General features: G+C 40.1%; 1 protein-coding gene across 1 annotated transcript in view; it reads left to right on the top strand.

Moving 5' to 3' along the window:
• Positions 1 to 16776, top strand: part of LOC143292370 (uncharacterized) — a 40070-nt gene extending 23294 nt beyond the window's left edge. Inside the window, exons 7-11 of the mRNA XM_076602580.1 lie at positions 982 to 1181; positions 3214 to 5259; positions 5800 to 5906; positions 8073 to 8122; positions 8953 to 16776. Of these exons, the coding sequence (XP_076458695.1) occupies positions 982 to 1181; positions 3214 to 5259; positions 5800 to 5906; positions 8073 to 8122; positions 8953 to 10297 (3748 nt within the window). The 3' untranslated portion in view covers positions 10298 to 16776. The remainder of the gene's footprint in view (positions 1 to 981; positions 1182 to 3213; positions 5260 to 5799; positions 5907 to 8072; positions 8123 to 8952) is intronic.
• The last annotated feature ends 1349 nt before the right edge of the window (positions 16777 to 18125 follow it).

Here is an 18125-nt window from a genome sequence, read left to right as displayed (position 1 = left end):
TTGCAGTTTAATCAGTTGCCCAGCCATGGATTTCCAGTCATGCCAGCTGACCACCTACGGAATTGCATTCTGGTCAGAGAGCACAATTGTGCCCCTGGTTGTGATGATCACCCATAGTTATAGCTGCAGTCAAGCCAGTTCGCCACCCTTGGTAGAGTTCCAATCAAGCCAGTGAACCGTCTTCGAGAGTTGCTGTCAAGGCAGCTGACAGTTGACTACTTAACACCATGATTGTAACTCATCCTGTTGATAATTTGCCATGCACTGTGCATCAGACACGCCTGCTGCTGATGCTGATGGTGACTGCGTTGCTCAAAACTTATGTGCTGTGTTGCTGTTTTCTGAGCATGTGTGACTGTTTTTGAAAGTTTCTTCCGAAGACTGCTTCTTTTGAACAAAAGATTCCTCAAATTTTAGTGGTGGAGTTTTGTGAAAAGAAGAACTGACCTCCACCCTGAAGTCTGTATAGTGTTATAAATATAGTGAGAAAAAAAAAGAAAGATTTCCTGTACATTTGTGTGCGTCATGGAAATTGTTTTAAAAAAAAAAGTTTTGCTCCAAGGTGCTTCACAGGAGTAACTTTGCTCCAGAAAAGTACACACTTCCAATTCCCTTGTTCATTCTCACCAGTTGAGTTTGAATATCATTAACTTTTGTCCTATTGCACATTTCTTCTGTCATTGCTGCTGTGTGCACATGTCAAATGATTGGTACAAGGACAGACCCAGGGCTTCTTCTTTTGAGGAAGTGTCTAGATTTGTTCCAGTGCGCTTTCATTTACTGGTATGCTAGCTGAATCGGTAGCATAAGCAGCAATGACTTGAAGTTGTGTACCTTGTGAATGGAGAGAGTTACCACTCTTTACTATTTGTTAATCATTTGTTCTCCTGGCCTCATTCTTTATTCATATCATTTGCTTCTTGGTTTGGTTAAAAACTGTGAAGAAAGTTCACTGAACTACAGTGGCTTGTTGTTTTGCAGCACCGTGGCTATCCAGTTCCGAAGTGCGCAGTGCGCTGACGACATCATAAGGTGTTACACCAGTGTCACAATCAACAAGCTAAAGCTGAAACTGTCACGCACACGCCCTGAAGGTGGCAGGGGGTCAGATTCCACAGAGAAAATGTCAGGGCGGTCAGGGGAGCCCACTGTCAAAAAGGCAACAGAAGTGTCAAGGAAAAGTGAGTTTGTCTTGGATTGTTTTGAGGTTCCTTTTCTTTTGTCTTTCTTTCACTTTACAGTTTTTCTTCCCTTCATGCTCTTGGCTACAAGGTATGTCACAGGTGACCTTGCTGTAGTGATGCAGGGTATATACTATACTATAGGACTCTGTGTCGGTCATTGACGCATACAATTTTGAAATGACCCATTGATGTGGCAGCCTGTCAGTCATTTGACTCATTTATGTTTTTTTGTAAACTCAGATCATGCTTAAGCTAAGTTAAAGGGCTATTTTAGTTTTCTTTTATTCTCCTGCAGAACAGCCATGATTGCAGTTTCAGACTTTGAAAAATCTAATAATCTTTTCTGTTGTTGCTTTGCTGTTCGACATCTAGCAGATGAACTTTGTGAACAAAATCAAAACTTGCATTTTGTTGTCAGAAATCATCTTTATTGTTGAGCATGCCGCAGAAAGCGCTGCCTAATGTTGAGAAAGATTGAATTAATGTTCAGAACAGCTGCAATCTCTTCCATTCTGCACAGGTGTTGAGTCTGAATTTTAGAGATTTCTTCCACATTTGTGGACAACTTGCACATACATTTGATTGATGTTATGCAGAGTCAAATCAAGGTTTGATCAAGATGTGTGCAAGCACTCTTATTTTCTCATTTGAGCAGCCATTTTTTGTTGTCGGGGCATGTTTGTTTCCATAACCCAAAATACAGATACTGACAAAGACAACTATTTTCCTGTGTATTCACAGAACAGAATTAAACATGTCCACACACTATGCTGGCATGATACTAAAGGAAATTTTAGAGACCTTTTCTGATTTCTGTGATGATTTGGATTACCACAGAGGAAAATGCTTTCCTAGGACAATGGTATTAGACCAACTCAAATGACAGTGACAGTGTAGATCTGATGTCTTTCAGTTGTATTGTTTGATTTTGCAGCTGTGATGATTTGGATTACCACAGAGGAAAGTGCTTTCCAAAGACAGTGGTATTTGACCAACTCAGATGACAGTGACAGTGTAGATCTGATGTCTTTCAGTTGTAATGTTTGCTTTTGTTTCTACTTTTTCTTTTATACTGGACCATCATGTGAACATTGACTAACCAGAGCAGTCAGCAGAAGTCATTGTTTCATGGACAAAGTACATAAAAAGAAATAAAACGAATTGGGATTTAGGGTGACTGATGGGAGTGCGGGGGGCAAGAATAAAGTTTGTTTTTCCTGATCCATAAATTGACTTATTGATTTTTTGGTGAACAGGTCAAATGACCAATATTGTCCTGAACTAAACCTTAACTCTGGTGATGACTAGCTTCCTTTCCCAACATGTATGCTAACAACGGTCATGAACACACCAAGATATGCACCCATACAGACAGACAGACACACACACACACACACACACGCACATGCACACACAAATCAAGAGTTGTCTGCACATGACTAGCGATGCATATTAAAAGCTGGCTCTGTTGAAGACATAGAAAAATTCAGCATAAGAGGATTTCAGTCTGTTATTAATTTTTTTTTTTTTTCCTGAATTTGTGAACTGACTGGCAAAGAGTTTTAGATGAGTTGATATGGTGTGAGATGGTTGTCTTTATGTGGATTGCTGTCTGAAATTGTTTGGATTTTTCAAATCTAATCAAATTAAAAGACCTTATTGTCTACTTCAAACCAGGAAAAACTTCCTTTTGGCTCATTCAAAATCAAATGCTAGTCTGGTTGTTAACAGGTAGGTAAAGGAAATAAACGACTAACCTATAGCCCCTCCTAGACTACTATGTTCATGTCAACCATTGTTTAAAAGCTCAAAGGAAAATTTTCAAGAAAGAAAAACATCAAAGCACAACACGTACAGCTGAAAAGTATTTGAGACTACAACATGCTATAATCCCCCATCCCTCACTCCCATGTTTACATGCACATGCACACACAGACAAAACACCGACATACGTACCACCACCACCCCCCACCCCTCCCTTTGCACCTCCCCACCCCCCCACACACTCAAAAGCAATTTTTGTTGGCAGGAAAAGAACCATCAAAGGACACAATGTCACACAGAGATCAGTCCAAAGGATCAGGTGGTCAAGAATCACCTGTGGTGTACCAGATCCCAGTCCTGAACAAACGCACCTTGTCAGCTGCTACTGGCACAAGCGCACAGATCAAGAAGGGCAGAGTGCCTGTCATGCCAGACCAGCCAGATGCCAAACGACCCAGACTAGACCAGCCACCCCCTCCTTTACCCCCTGGATTTGGGAGTTTCCCTGTGCCCACCAGTATCCCACCACCCATATTGCCGCCTGTCATACCTGGAGCCTACACTGTCCCTCCTCCAGCTCTCCCACCTGTCCCTCCACCAGCCTGGACAACTATTGCCTCAGGCATGCCTGCGGGGAACAGTCAGATGCAGATTCCAGAGCCACCAAATTCCATGAACTGGGTAAAACCACAAGGCCAAGGGTTCCAATACAGAGATAAAGAGTTGCAGGGCACAGAAGCTATATCTCCAGAGTGGGATGAAGATCATACGACAGGTCCGTGGGAACGTGGCCGGATGGTGCGTAAAGACTGGGGGGATTTGAGAGACAGAGATATTAAAAGATCTGGACCAGAGCGCGGTGGGGGTCAGTTCCGTCCACGTCGGTCATTGAGCCCAAGGCCTGGTCTTCATGGAAGCCACAGTCCAGGAAAGCGTCACAGCAGCAGGAGCCCAGTAAGAGCCCGTCACCGCAGTATTAGTCCCACCAGGATATCCTCCAACAAGAGAAACAGAAGTCCTGTTAGACATGGACAGCGGCGGTACAGCAGAAGTCCTCCTCGGGGATCAGGACAGTCATTCAGCCCAGTAAGTCTAGAACGAAAAAGCCGAAGTCCACGACGATCCATTCATGGTCCTAGAAGGCAGGGAAGGCAAGGTACAAGTCCTGTCAGTCAAGGGAGATTCAGTGCCAGCCCAGGGAGACAGGGCCCCGCCAGAAGAGGACGCAGCCCTCCAAGGCAAAGAAAACGCAGTCAGAGCCCAGGTAGACCAGACCACAGAAGCTACAGCCCTATCAGTCAAGGGAGATTGAGTCGCAGTCCTGGACGTAGAGGTCTCAATGTGGATAGACAAAATCAGAGAGGTCATAGCCCTAGAAGGCGGAGTCACAGCCCTCAGAGAAAAGGACCCCCACCCAAAATAGGCCGCAGTGTGGAAAGACAGTCTGCAAGTTCAGGTCAGAGGAATCCCAGTCCTGGTAGAGATGTCCATAGAAGTGCGGTAGATCAGAGTCAGACAAGGCAGCAGTATCAAGGGAGGTCAGAACGAAGTCCAGAGGCACAGTCACATACAGGCAACAAAGGTGCAGCTGGAGGCAGACCAGGTTACAGTTTGGAGAGATTCACCCAGAGCCCTGTGCGGTCTGGTCGTGGTGCAGATCAGGGACAGAGCACGATCAAGTCTAGCCAGAGCCTGGATCAGCAGGCTGTGATCCTGCATAAACACATTACCAAGGCGCTGGCTTCTCGGCCCAGCCACAGTCCCCACAGGCCTGCAGAGAGCGAGGAGAACCAGAAATCTGAAAGGACTGGGAGAGGATCAACAGACAGAGGGGGCTGGACTGGCTTTACCTCCACTGACACGTCTCCGCAGACCACCACCACCACTTCCAAGCAGGGATTGTTCCCTGCCGCATTTTCCAGCCCGGCCACCAAACCTGAATTGTTTCCATCCGCCAAGAACATCATGAGCATTCCTGGCCTTGACCTCTTGCTGGCTGCCACTGCTGAAAAATCAGACCCAGAGTCCACGCGCATGTCCAGTGAAAGGAGACTGCAGAGCCGGGAAGATGAGGATGCCCTTCGAGAGGCAGCGTTGAGGCAAGATGCTCTCAAAGCATTTGGGAAGCAAGATGCGTACAGGCCCAAAGATGGGAATCCACCTCCAGGTGACAGCCGGGACAGTCTGCGGGAGAGAGATGTGCCCAGTTCTAGGCAAGGCAACAACACGTCAGACTGGTGGAGGAGAGACAATCCGTCAAGGTTGTCACCCATGTTTTACCCATCCAGGAGTGGCTCATACGCAGCATCTCGTGAGTTACTTTGTTTTTGCATGCATGCGTTTGGTGTTTGTGTGTTTGTGTGCATTTTTGTGTGTTTGTGTTTTCTGTTATTTTCTTCTTTTGGGGGTGTGTGGGGGGATGGAGTCTTTTTCCTATCTCTATTTTGTTTTTTGATTTTATTTATTATGAATGGTCAGTTGTGTCCAGTCATCCCTGATGCTGAAAATGTTTGATTTCCTTTTCAATAAGAAAAAAAAGAAGATAGTTGGGGCTTTATTTTTTGAAGAGGCATCATTTCATGTGAGTAATGTTTTGATTATTATCCAAGTATTACTAGTGTTTATGCCTATGATAAATTTCTGTTTCATTACTTCTTTCATTCTCTGCCTGTTTTTGTCTTTTTCTTATATTTTGTAATACAGATTAAAAAAAATGATTAGGCTGCAAATGATTATATTTGGGGTACAAAGAATTTGAAGATGTACCATTTTAAAATGATGCTATGAAGTGTAAAAATGTTGGATAGTTTGCAGGTTGTCCAAGTTGTAAGGGTCATATTTTCTTGTGCAGGAGATGAGCATGAAGGCTCAGGGACCAACGATTTGATGAACATGAGACAGGAGGCTGCCAAACACTTGGCGAACCTGGAATTCAAGATTCCTAGTTCCAGAAGCCAGGTCAGTCGCAAGGATACTCTTTCAGGACAGAAATTTTTCATATATTTTCTAACATTTTTTTTTTACTGCACATTTTCTACTGCACATGAGAAATTCAGAGTGCCAGTTTCATTTTCACTGAAGTTTCAGGCTTTGCGGACAGATCCATATATGGTGCACCACATCTGTTAAAAAAGAAAAAAAAAAGAAAGAAAAAACGAGTAGCATAACCTAACGTGCTGATCAGGCAGTGAGACCTTATTTGAAGTGAAGATAAATGAACAAATAAAATGAAGTAAATCAGAATGAAATAAAAGGATAATAGGAAAATAAAAGCACAACAAAAATATGTTCAGTAACAGTTTAACAGTTTTACCAGGGAAAAAAAATTATCACAAATGAAAAAATGAACTCTCTGTGAAATCTGTACAGTGTGCATACATTCTGTGACAGGTATTGGTTGCAGTTAGTTGCCTTGTGCATGTACATTACACACATATCAGGTGTCCCCCAAAAAGTGAACCACTTTTTGACAAGTATTTTCTCAGTGATAGAGAAACCGAATTCATTGAAAATTTCCAAACAGTAACCTTAGGGTATCCTCAACAAGTCTGCAAAATATCTAAAAGTTCGGACACAAATTATGTGAGTATTGTCAAATTCAAAACAGGATGTAAAAAAAAATCAATATCAGAGCTGTGCAATGTGACCTTCATCTTGTTCATGCCAGCTGCCAGGTGTTGGCATCTGTCAATCAGTGTCAGTCTAAAAATAGCCTGTCTGGGTGTCAAGTCTATTGATTTAAAAAAAATTTTTTATTGTCATTTGTATCCAAAATCAGTTCTGTCCAAAGTTTCAGTTTGGAAAGATCAACCATGCCTTTGAGTGAAAGTGATAATGTTACCATTGAAAACTGCTTCAAGGAGAAAGAATGGGGTGGAAGAAGGATCGTAAAGGAATTTCCTGGCAAGGGGTGGTCATGTCACTGTACTGAAATAGACTTATCGCTAAAATACGCACTACAGGGTCAGTAGCACGTAAAATTCTTTCGCCATTCTTTGCACAGAAGACTTGCTTACTTGTAAATCGCTTGCAACTTCTCTAACAGATTTGTGGGTCCCTGGCTTCTCCTGGGATTGAATCACTTCTCAAACATGGTCCTTGTTCTCCTCCGAACATGCAGTCTTGGGTCCTTCCAAACTGAAACTTTGGACAGAACTGATTTTGGATACAGACGACAATTTAAAAAAAAAAAAAAAAAAAAAAAAAAAATCAATAGACTTGACACCCAGACAGGTTATTTTTAGACTGACATTGATTGACAGATGGCAACACCTGGCAGCTGGCATGAACATGATAAAGGTCACATTGCACAGCTCTGATATTGGATTTTTTGACATGCTGTTTTGAATTTGACAATACTCGCATAATTTGTGTCCGAACTTTTAGATATTTTGCAGACTTGTTGATGATACCCTAAGGTTACTGTTTGAAAATTTTCAATGAATTTGGTTTCTCTATCACTGAGAAAATACTTGTCAAAAAGTGGTTCACTTTTGGGGGGACACATGATATGTGTGTAATGTACATGCACAAGGCAACTTACTGCAACCAATACCTGTCACAGTATATATGCACACTGTACAGATTTCACAGAGAGTTCATTGTTTCACTTGTGATAATTTTTTATTCCTGGTAAAACTGTTAAACTGTTACTGTTACTGTTATTTGACAATACTCGCATAATTTGTGTCCGAACTTTTAGATATTTTGCAGACTTGTTAATGATACCCTAAGGTTACTCAATCACTGAGAAAATGCTTGTCAAAAAGCGGTTCACTTTTTTGGGGACACCCGATATATGAATAGCTTGCATGAACAAAAACACTTGCACACTTCCATACATATACACACTTACTTATTGTAACACCTTGCACAGAAGCACACAGAATATTTCATGTACAAAATGTCTGCCAAAAATTATGTTTCATTTTTTTTTTACTCATCCCACATTTATAGTATCTTAGTGTCTGTAAATTTTGATTGCAATTTAAAGCTTAATTACTCACCTTGTTCCACAGTTACAGTATGCTATGAGCTCTTTGCTTGGCAGTAAGGTTGAAAGGACACACACAAAAATATAGGTATTTTGCATTTATAACAATGTGTACATTTTTGTATTTTCAGGGCATGGAAGATAACAGACCAATAGACACAGGAGGCCGACCTTTTGCAAGGTAACACACTTTTTTTAACAGAATAATGTGAAAGACTGACCTTTGGAAACCCAGTCTTGTCCATGTGTTCTGTTCATGCATGGAAATATTAAAAAAAACCCAACCCAAACAACTGCTTTAGATAATGATGCACTAGGAAATTCTCTGAAACGAGTTTGATATAAAGTTCATTACTGGTCCTTCATCTCTTCCATTGCGGTGTCCTGTTTGCAGCCTGAATTTTGATGACCAGTTATATTTTTGATCAAGCAGTAAATGTTGTCAATAACTCTGAGTCTGATTAAAAGTTGTCATCTGTTTGTGATTCTGTTGTGGGTATCGGTCATAGAATATGAAGTTTACTTTTGTCAGTGTCTGAATGATTTTTCTCTCAGTGCAAAAACAACAGGAAGGATCAAGACAATGTAGAAGCAAAGAAGAAGGGAATACACATGTCTTATTTAATATAAGCACTTGGCTTTGAAAGAAAAAACTTTGAACTTTTCAACAGGCTGAGATAATGGTTAACCACAGCAGGAAAAAAAATCAGCCTGGGCTGTTTCTACATAATTATTAATTTGCTGGTTTTTAATTTTTTTTTTTATATTGATTTCATTATATTTCTTTTATTGACTATGAATAGCTTTTATTTCATTTGTTTTTAGCACTGCTCACTTAAGTTCATATTGGATTGCAAGTACTTAAAAACTCTTCTGTTTGAGATTGAAAGGCTCTGTTTTTATCATTTTAATGTGGGCCTTGATGTTTGGCTACTTTCTAAAATGAATAAAAAAAAGAAGCGTTGGTTTGGATTTTTCTGGTGATGATCTTTTTCTTTGTGGCCTTTACAGGCAGAGGGAAGATACAATGGGCCCACGCCAAACCCATGATGATGTAGCTGGCCGACAGGTGGGCTTGGGAGGGACAATGCTTCTGGAAAATCCAGATGCTGAGCTGAAAAGGCAGCCACTCAAGTCTGCCCTTCGCAAACCTACACCAGCAAAGGAATGGCCCAGAAAATCACCTGGATCTGGCTTAGATCAGATGGAAGGTGATCGTTTAGGAATGGATCGTCCTGGAATGGATCATCCCAGAGATCATCCTGGAATGGATCATCCCAGAATGGAACATCCTGGAATGGATCATTCAAGAATGGATCACCCTGGACCAGAACGTTCAGGTCCTGGAATGGACCGTCCAAGACTGGATCGTCCCGGGATAGAACGTCCAGGAATGGACCATCCTGGAATGGACCGTCCTGGAATGGATCGTCCTGGGATGGATCGTCCTGGGATGGACCATCCTGGAATGGGTCGTCCTGGGATGGAACGTCCAGGAATAGACCATCCAGGAATGGATCGCCCAGGAATTGGTCGTCCTGGGATGGATCGTCCTGGAATGGATCGACTTGGAATGGATCGTTCTGGAATGGAACGTCCTGGGATGGATCGTCCTGGGATGGATCGTCCTGGAATGGATCGACCTGGGATGGATCGACCTGGGATGGATCGTCCTGGGATGGATCGACCTGGGATGGATCGTCCTGGGATGGATCGACCTGGGATGGATCGTCCTGGAATGGATCGTCCTATGCCAGATCGTCCTGGAATGGATCAGCGTGGGTTTGATCGTCCTGGAATGGATCCATTTGTCGGGGATCGTCCAGGAATGGATCGCTTTGGAATGGATCGTCCCATTGTGGATCACCAGGGAACAGATCGCCCAGGCATGGACCGCCCAGATCTGGGTCGTCAAGGCTTTGATCGACCAGGGCTGGACCGAGGAGGGCTGGAGCGGCCCCTTTGGCCAGACCAGCCTGGGAGATCAGGGGAGCCTTGGGGAGGTCCAAAGGTTCAGGATTGGAACCACGGACAACGAGGTTTGGATGCCCCCTATGATGCTGACCCACCCAGGGGTCCGTTGAGGTATGAAGGGCCTGATTATGGCAGAGGTGGTGGAGACGAAAGAGACATGGGACCAGGTCGTGGTATGCCTCAGAACTGGGAACATGAGGGGAGGGGGGGACCAGGGATGGGGAGGCGGGGAGAAGGAATGGGGTGGATGCCGGGCCCTGGGGATGGCATGGGAGAAGGACCTTCACCGTATGGGGGAGCTGGGTCCTGGTTGCCCCCGCCCAGACCTCATGACGTCCCCCCGCCTGGTCACCACCCCTATATGCCTCGTCCGCCCTTTTGAATGTGATCGCAGCATTCGTCTCTGCAGTTTCACCGTATTGTATTCCAAGATGAAGGCTGCTGTATTTGGTGTTGCTTTTAGAGTGTCCCATATACCATGTAATGTTGTACCTGCTTTTGTTTGTTTTTGATGTACAGAAATGTTAAATGTTAAGTGTACTTTCAGCTTTATTAAATGTGGCTTTGTTATGTTTACTGAATATTAAGTAATGACGGCTTTGATGGCCTTGTTTTACTTCATTGTTTCTGTTGTTTTTTATGCAGAGAAGTTCTCTGAAATAAGGCATTATTGAAAATATGGATGAAAAGAAACAATACACCCTTGTGATGTTTCGTAATATTAAAATCTCTGATCTTGCCCAAACTAATTCACCTAATGATTTTGCTTCCAAATCCCCCCAAAGATTTTGTTAATGTTTATCAGAAAATGTATTTTCTGTTTGTTTGGAATGGTAAAAGAGGGATAAATTAAGTAGAAAGACGGCAACCAAAAGCATCAAAGGAAGAGGTTTAAAATATAACAGATAGAAGGAAATACATTGAAGCACTAAAACTAACTTGGTTGAGAAAGTATGATAGTCATTCTTGTCTGACTATGACCATCAGAAAGGCAGAGGAGGCAGCTGCCGTCCTGACTGTCTGGGCTAGAATTTGATTACAGTGGAGAGTGTCTTGCCCAAGTTACATCCCCACTCTCTTGGCCAAGAGGGTTTTAGGATAGTCGGCGTTGGGATGGTTTCTAAAGGCCAACTAGCCCCCAAGGCTGCAGCACTAAAATGCATTGTAATCTTGCCTCCAAGATTGAGAATCATAGTCCTTCATAAAAGACTAAACTGTAAATAACTTCCCATTGCAATGGAGAAACCACTGATCATTCAGCTCTCACTTTGCTGGTGAGAAAGTACAAAACTGCAAATCACAAATGGAAGAATATTGCAGCTGAAATGTTCCTTTTTTATGGCACATCTATAGAGGAATGTGTTGTAAATAGAAACCCAGATTAGATTTGGATCTCGAGTCAGAACCATTTTTCCTCAATGGTAAATCCAGGATAGGAAGTAGTATGATGAATTATGGATGTTGGATTAACAAAGGAATTTTACTGTGTTACACACTCTTGAATAACAACAGAGGATTTCGCATGCAAAATGAATTTATTAGAAAGTGTGAAATGAATGTACTTTTTGTTGTAGCGTAGAACTGTTGCTTGAGAGCAGTCTGGAAATACATACAAGAGGTAGAACTTTATGTACCAACAAACCAGAATACACATGATATACCAGGAGTATTAAAAGTAATACACTTGTAATAGTATCTGATAATACACATTCCAATTCTTGTCACAAGTGGTCTGACTGAGAAATTGGGAAAAAAATATATGTTGGGAAAAGGTTTATAATAGAATTTAAAAAATACAAGAAAAAACAAAACAACTAAGGCTGCAACTTGGCATATTACTCAGTATCATTGAAGGAACTATAGTAGTAAAAGGAACAGTAATAATAATGGTATTGATAATAATAATAATAATAATGATCATAATAAAACTGACTTTGTTTAGATAAATTAGAAGTTTAAGATAGCATCTAGCATATTTTCTGGTGATGCCATCTGTCTAAACATTTTTGGTTAAGCCTAGAAGATTTGCAGAAGACACAATGTACTATCTGTATGAACTTAAAATTCACTGAACATATAATAGTTTTTTTAAAAAAAGTAAATGCTACTCAAATGATTGAGTTGGAATCTTAAGACTTCTTGTTTTGTCTTATTTTGTTTTTTGGTGTGTGTGAAATAATGGTGCAAATTTTGACACTCAAGACTTAAGACTGGATTATCATGATAAGCCACAACTTTATTGTTGGTGTTTGTGAAATAATGGTACATATTTCAACAGACTTGAGACTCAAGACTGGATTATTAACCCCTAGGCTGCCTATATGACGAGATAACTCGTCAGTGCAAGCATGTATGCTTCGCTGCCACAGTGATGAGATAACTCGTCATTGAAATATTCTGACTTTTAACGATTTTGCATTGAGTTTGTTGACAAAAATGCTGGTAGCTTTAGCTTGGGGAAATCTTTCTAGATTCTATTCATAGCTAGAAACCCCATCTACGTCATGAGGCAGTCCTTTATTTGAATGTTTTGGTTGGATTATTGTCGCAGTTTGCCTGGCTCCTCTCCTCACTTGCTCAATAAAATGTCAGACCCCGTGCTTAAGACATGCGATCGTTGTTGCATGAAACCAGCCAAGATTGCTTTCTTTAGTTGATGCTCAGAAAGAATTGCAGTATGAATTCGAAGGAGAAGACTGATGAACTTTTGTAGTATGATTTGATAGAAAATAAAGCGAGCAATGAAGAGACTGGCCAAGACACGACTATCAGTGAGTGATGTAGACTTTACAGCCGTAGCAGCCGACACAAAGTAACCGAATTTTTAGCAGGACACAGTGTGAGCGATTTTCTTGGCACTCAGCCAACACGATCTGGTGAGAACTGGGTGATGTGACAGTGTGTGAGAGTGGTGAAGTGGAGGGGGGTGGAGACCGAGGGGGTGTGGCATCACATCCATATTATCACTTGGAGAGGTCGCTATGCATTATGAATGTCTTCTTTTTTTTCTTTTTTTTGTGGTGGTTCTGGTATAATTTGTGTGTGCATGTATTATCCATTTGTCTAGAAAATATCACATTTTAGTGCAAATTACCTGACTAATGTTTGTAATGAACTAGTTGAAAATGTGACCAAAAAACACAAACCCACACTAATTTCAAAACAACAGCATGTCACTGAAAATATATAAAATGGGAAAACATCATGTGTTTTGTATTCTTTATTCATTTACCTTTCAGAAAATATATACTTTTATGGGTCTTTCTCCAACAACAAAGAGCACAGACCTTTTTGAAAATATATACCCATTTTTTTGTGAAAAAACCCTGGCAAATAGATTTCACTTAAATCTTATTTTCCTGGCACCGAAAGGGTTTTAAGTAAGATACAAGTACTTTCGGCTTTTGCCTCGAGGACTTGTAAATTAAACATAAGCACAATCATTTTTAGAACATGAACATTTATGGAAATATGCAACACAATAGCTGAAGAAATGAAATGAATATTGACAAGGTAAGAAAAACGACATGTCATTTACACTGAAATGTAAGATAAACACAGCGCAGTTTCTCAAAACATTGATGGAGATAATTATTTATTGCATTAACATTATGAATAAAATAATGAAGACCACATCAGAAAACATGTCTTATGATGTACTAAATAAATAATAAACAAATGATGAATAACCCACCCTCTGAGATACACACCCAGTCAACTTGCCTACTCCCCCAACACTCCTGTCCACATACATACACATCAGGACACACTGATAACGGCTGCACCAACCATTATCACATATCATAATGAAGATGTGAATATTAAATAATAGATAAAGAAATAAAACAAATAGAATGATAAAATTTGAACACAGCACTATATAATACAATCATGAACAAATAAAGCACAGTCATTTTTAGGACTTGCACTTTCATTGAAATATGCAACACAGTAACTTAAGTAATACAACCAGTATTGACAAGGTAAGAAAAACCACACAAGATTCCACACAAGTATGTGTAAATTCATTGTTAGATATGTACAAAACAAGAATACATCTTAACTAAAGCAGAGTAAGTAAAGAGAGTATATATACGTCGACATAAATAAATGATACATTTTGGTAGAACTATATGTTCTCATGTATATTTTAGTGACCTATTCATATAATTGATTTAAGTACTCGCAGTAGTATTTCCCCAGAATACTATGTTTATATATCACTGTGGCGGTTGTTTTTCTCCCTGTTTCATCTGTATTATCCATTTTCCTTTTTCTTTTTTGATAATTATATGTATGTATGTTAATTGTCTATAATGTTATCAGAATGGAAATTGAAAGTAATAATAATAATAATAATGGATACTTATATAGCACACTATCCAGAAATCTGCTCTAGGTGCTTTACAAAAACGCTTTTGATAATATAAAACATTATATCTATGTTACATACACACACCAAAATGTGACCACACACACGCACGCACGCACGCACGCACTGCATACATACATTTTAACATACATGTGTATCTAACAGCTACCCTAACACATACGCACACATAAGCAGGCACAAACTTACATAAACACACGCACACACAATACACATTCATATACATGCATGAAGTTATGTACACATACATATGTATACACACATAGTCAAGCACACCTAACAAAAAGGAAGTGGACCTGCCACAATTGAACTTATTGCTGAGGGAAAAGGTGAGTTTTGAGACGAGATTTAAAAGATGCGAGGGAATCAGAATGACGGAGGTTATCAGGGAGCTTGTTCCACGTCTTTGGCGATTGAAAAGAAAACGATCTATGTCCATAGGTCTTACTTCTGACGTGAGGTATCCTGAGAAGTCGAAGTAAGTTCAAAAAAGAAAAGAAAAAGGACATGTAAGTACCTGTACAAGTTGCGCAACTGGTAACTTCTTATACTTATAATTCTACTTTGTTTTGTAAATAGAATTTGTTTGAAACAGATCACACTTTGTATTCAAATAAGAAAAGAAGGACAAGAATCTTCATGTCAGTTTGATAATATTCTGTTTTGCACAGCCAGTCAGTGTCACTGCACTTTGACAGTTTGATGGGAATGTGCGCTTGTCTTTTGAAATGATGAGAAGAAAAATGTTTTATTCATTCATTGTGAAGGTTGCATTTTTGTTATCATGCCCTTGACCTGCTGTGAGAATTGAGACTTTTTGTCAGCAAGAAGAGGTTGTGGAGTTGAGATGTTTTGACATGTGAACCAGGAGTGTTTTGCTTTTCCTCCTGTTTCCCTGTCAGGGCGCCTACATTTCACATCACAGAGGATAGGTGTTTTTTTCCCCCCCCAAATTATTTCCATTAATCTTTCCATGGATTTTTTTTTCTCCAGGGAGAGAGTAAATCATTGCAGTGATCTCTTCCCTCCTCTCCCCTGTCCTGCCGCCCCCCTTGTCATAACATGTACGGCCAGTGAAGATGAGTCATTTTACACGCACACACACAAAAAACAACAACAACAAACAAACAAACAAAAAAACCTGTTTATTTACCATTTTGTTTTCATTGTGTTCGAGTGATGGGACTTACCAGATGTATTGAGGTATTTTGAATTTGCTTTGGTTTATTTCCTCATTAATGAAAAACCATACTAGACTCCAAAGCCAAGAATGATACATAATAATAACAATATATACATGGAATTGGATTTGGATCAGCCCACATTTCATGAGAACAATCAAGCGCAATATGAGCTTTATCATGATATTGTAATATTTACATTTCAGGTGTTCGTTGATTCTGATGTTGTAATATTTGCATTTTAAGTCTTCTTGTTCAACAGACATGAGGTTTTATTGTTCTTACATTGTTGAGATGTCATTTTACTGTTCAGAGAGGTGAGAATAGATGAAAGAAATGTTTCCTTTTCATGTATGTAATCACAGATTAGGAATAGGTTCAAAGGAAATGTTTTACCTCTTGACTGCTGCTAACGAGAATACTCGTCTGTGAAGGGCTGTCACTACACAAAGACTGAATTCAGTTCAGGATGTCAGTAACCATGATATATATATATATATATTTTATTCCCCCCTCTTGGGACAGTTCCTTTTGATCAGCAAAATGAATGGCACCACATACACGAACACAAAAAGTTATGCTTTTCAAATTCGTGCCACACGTATCTCACTTCACCAAGGCTCAGCAGTATAGGTCTAGGAATTTGAAAGAAAAAGGTCTTACAGTCACACTTTTAATGTTTTGAAGGATTATCCAATATTATCACCGCAATCAACAACAACTTTAGATTATGAGGTCATCGTTTATCTTCTCATCCAGCTTGATGGTGTTAGCTATGCGCCAGAACCACTATGTGTGTGTGTGTGAGAGAGAGAGAGATTTGTTGTTTTATTTTGAATATTTGATTTAATTTCAGGTATTTTGATGGCCAGGGTATGTTTGAGTTTACCTAGCTGCTGTACAATACACTGACAAGAATGAGCGTTCAGTACGCATAATACGATTTTCTGATGGATCCGAATTCTTGTCATTCTCATTGTTACCTATGTGAGAAACCAACAATAAAACGAATATTACATAATGATTATTAGATGAATCGACATGAAAATGAATTTGACGTGATGAATATTACATGAATCGAAATTGTGTGATGCTGCTTCCTCTCTCTTCCCTCCTGCTGCCCCGAAACACTCCCTCCTACACTCCCCATCCTTCTGTGCACAGAATGTATATATGTAAATACAATTACTGAATGTGTGAACTGTAAAGTTCAACTGTTGTTGCTCTCTACGTAAATGTTATCTTTAAGAACATCAGTAAATTACTTATAAATAATGATGAACAATGAAAGTATGTCTGTGTGTGCATATATGCATGTGACGCTGTGTATGCAAGCAGGTGTGTGATTTAACCATTGAAAATGTTCTTATCTGTTAATTTGTTACAGCTCTCTCTCTCTGGAAAAAAAAAAAATCTCAAGATTCCAACCATCTCATCCACTATCTTATGTCATTTCAATTTTTCATTCTTTCATTCACACAAGTTGAGTCATGCTTACATTGAAACTGCACAGCAGTGTGATGCAGCGCAATGCAATGCAACACAGCAGAACACACTGACCGGATAACCGCCTTTCTACTTGGTCCAAAACTACTCAGTCTGTAACACTCCAGCCAGCTGTGAACTGAAGAAATGTAGCACATGCTTGTAATATTTTCAAAGCAGGTCCCACTGCCCTTGTGTGTTTGCCAAGGCGTAAAGCGTTGCTGTTTCAGTAGAACACCATAAAACACCACTTTAAAGATATGAGCTATTGAAGCTTTCATTGGAATAGTTTCTTCCTCAGAAACTACATTAAAAGAAAGGAAGTTAAAGTCCAAGGGAAAGACACGAACGAAACAACATTAAACAAATAAAAATATGGTGAATGATATTCACAAAACAGATGGCAAAACAAACCAGCATGTATGGAAAGTGATGCAGAAACCAAAGTTTTTAAGTTATGAAAAGTTGAGAATAGTTCATGAATACCACGCAAACAAGAACAGATTTCTGGATGACATAACGGAATTGTTTCCATCTTTGCCTTCATTTGTGTGTGTGTGTGTGTGTCTCAGAAAGAAATTTATGTCAAAAACTTCGAAATCGTCCTCTAGAAAATAGCCTTTACTTTACACTTTGATGTTAACATGCTGAATGAATTTGTAGGTGACCCCCCCCCCCCCCCCCCCCCCCAAAAAAAGTCGAATAATCGACATGCAGGAGTCAAGTACTTGTGGCATTGTTGAGTGGAAGAACTTTGTTTGGAGGGGGAAAAAGCGGGGAAGGATAGGATTACCTGAGAATTGACAAAGAGGGATTCTGTGGAATCTGTAGATATCCTCCACGTCAGTTCGTAACTTAATGTAAATACATCCTATACAAAGTTCACAACATTCACAAACACGCCACCATCGGTGGGCCAGTTACAATGAATCAACTGCCATCTTAGGAAATGATCTGACAGGAGAAACTATTTTATCATCCAACGTTCCTTCAAAACTCTCGGATGTGAAAAATGATTTTTGTCAACATAGAACAAATACGAAAACAACAAAACGACAAAAAATAGCAACTGCATTCAGGAACGAAGTTCACGACTTTATGATTTTCCTTCTGCTTTGAAATATAGACATAATTATGTGCATGGTTAACACCTC

Source organism: Babylonia areolata, chromosome 18 (genome assembly GCF_041734735.1).
Source record: "Babylonia areolata isolate BAREFJ2019XMU chromosome 18, ASM4173473v1, whole genome shotgun sequence".
NCBI classification, from domain to species: domain Eukaryota; kingdom Metazoa; phylum Mollusca; class Gastropoda; order Neogastropoda; family Buccinidae; genus Babylonia; species Babylonia areolata.
The sequence above is the reverse complement of the archived record's forward strand: the minus strand, read 5'-3'. Positions and strand labels throughout refer to the sequence as shown.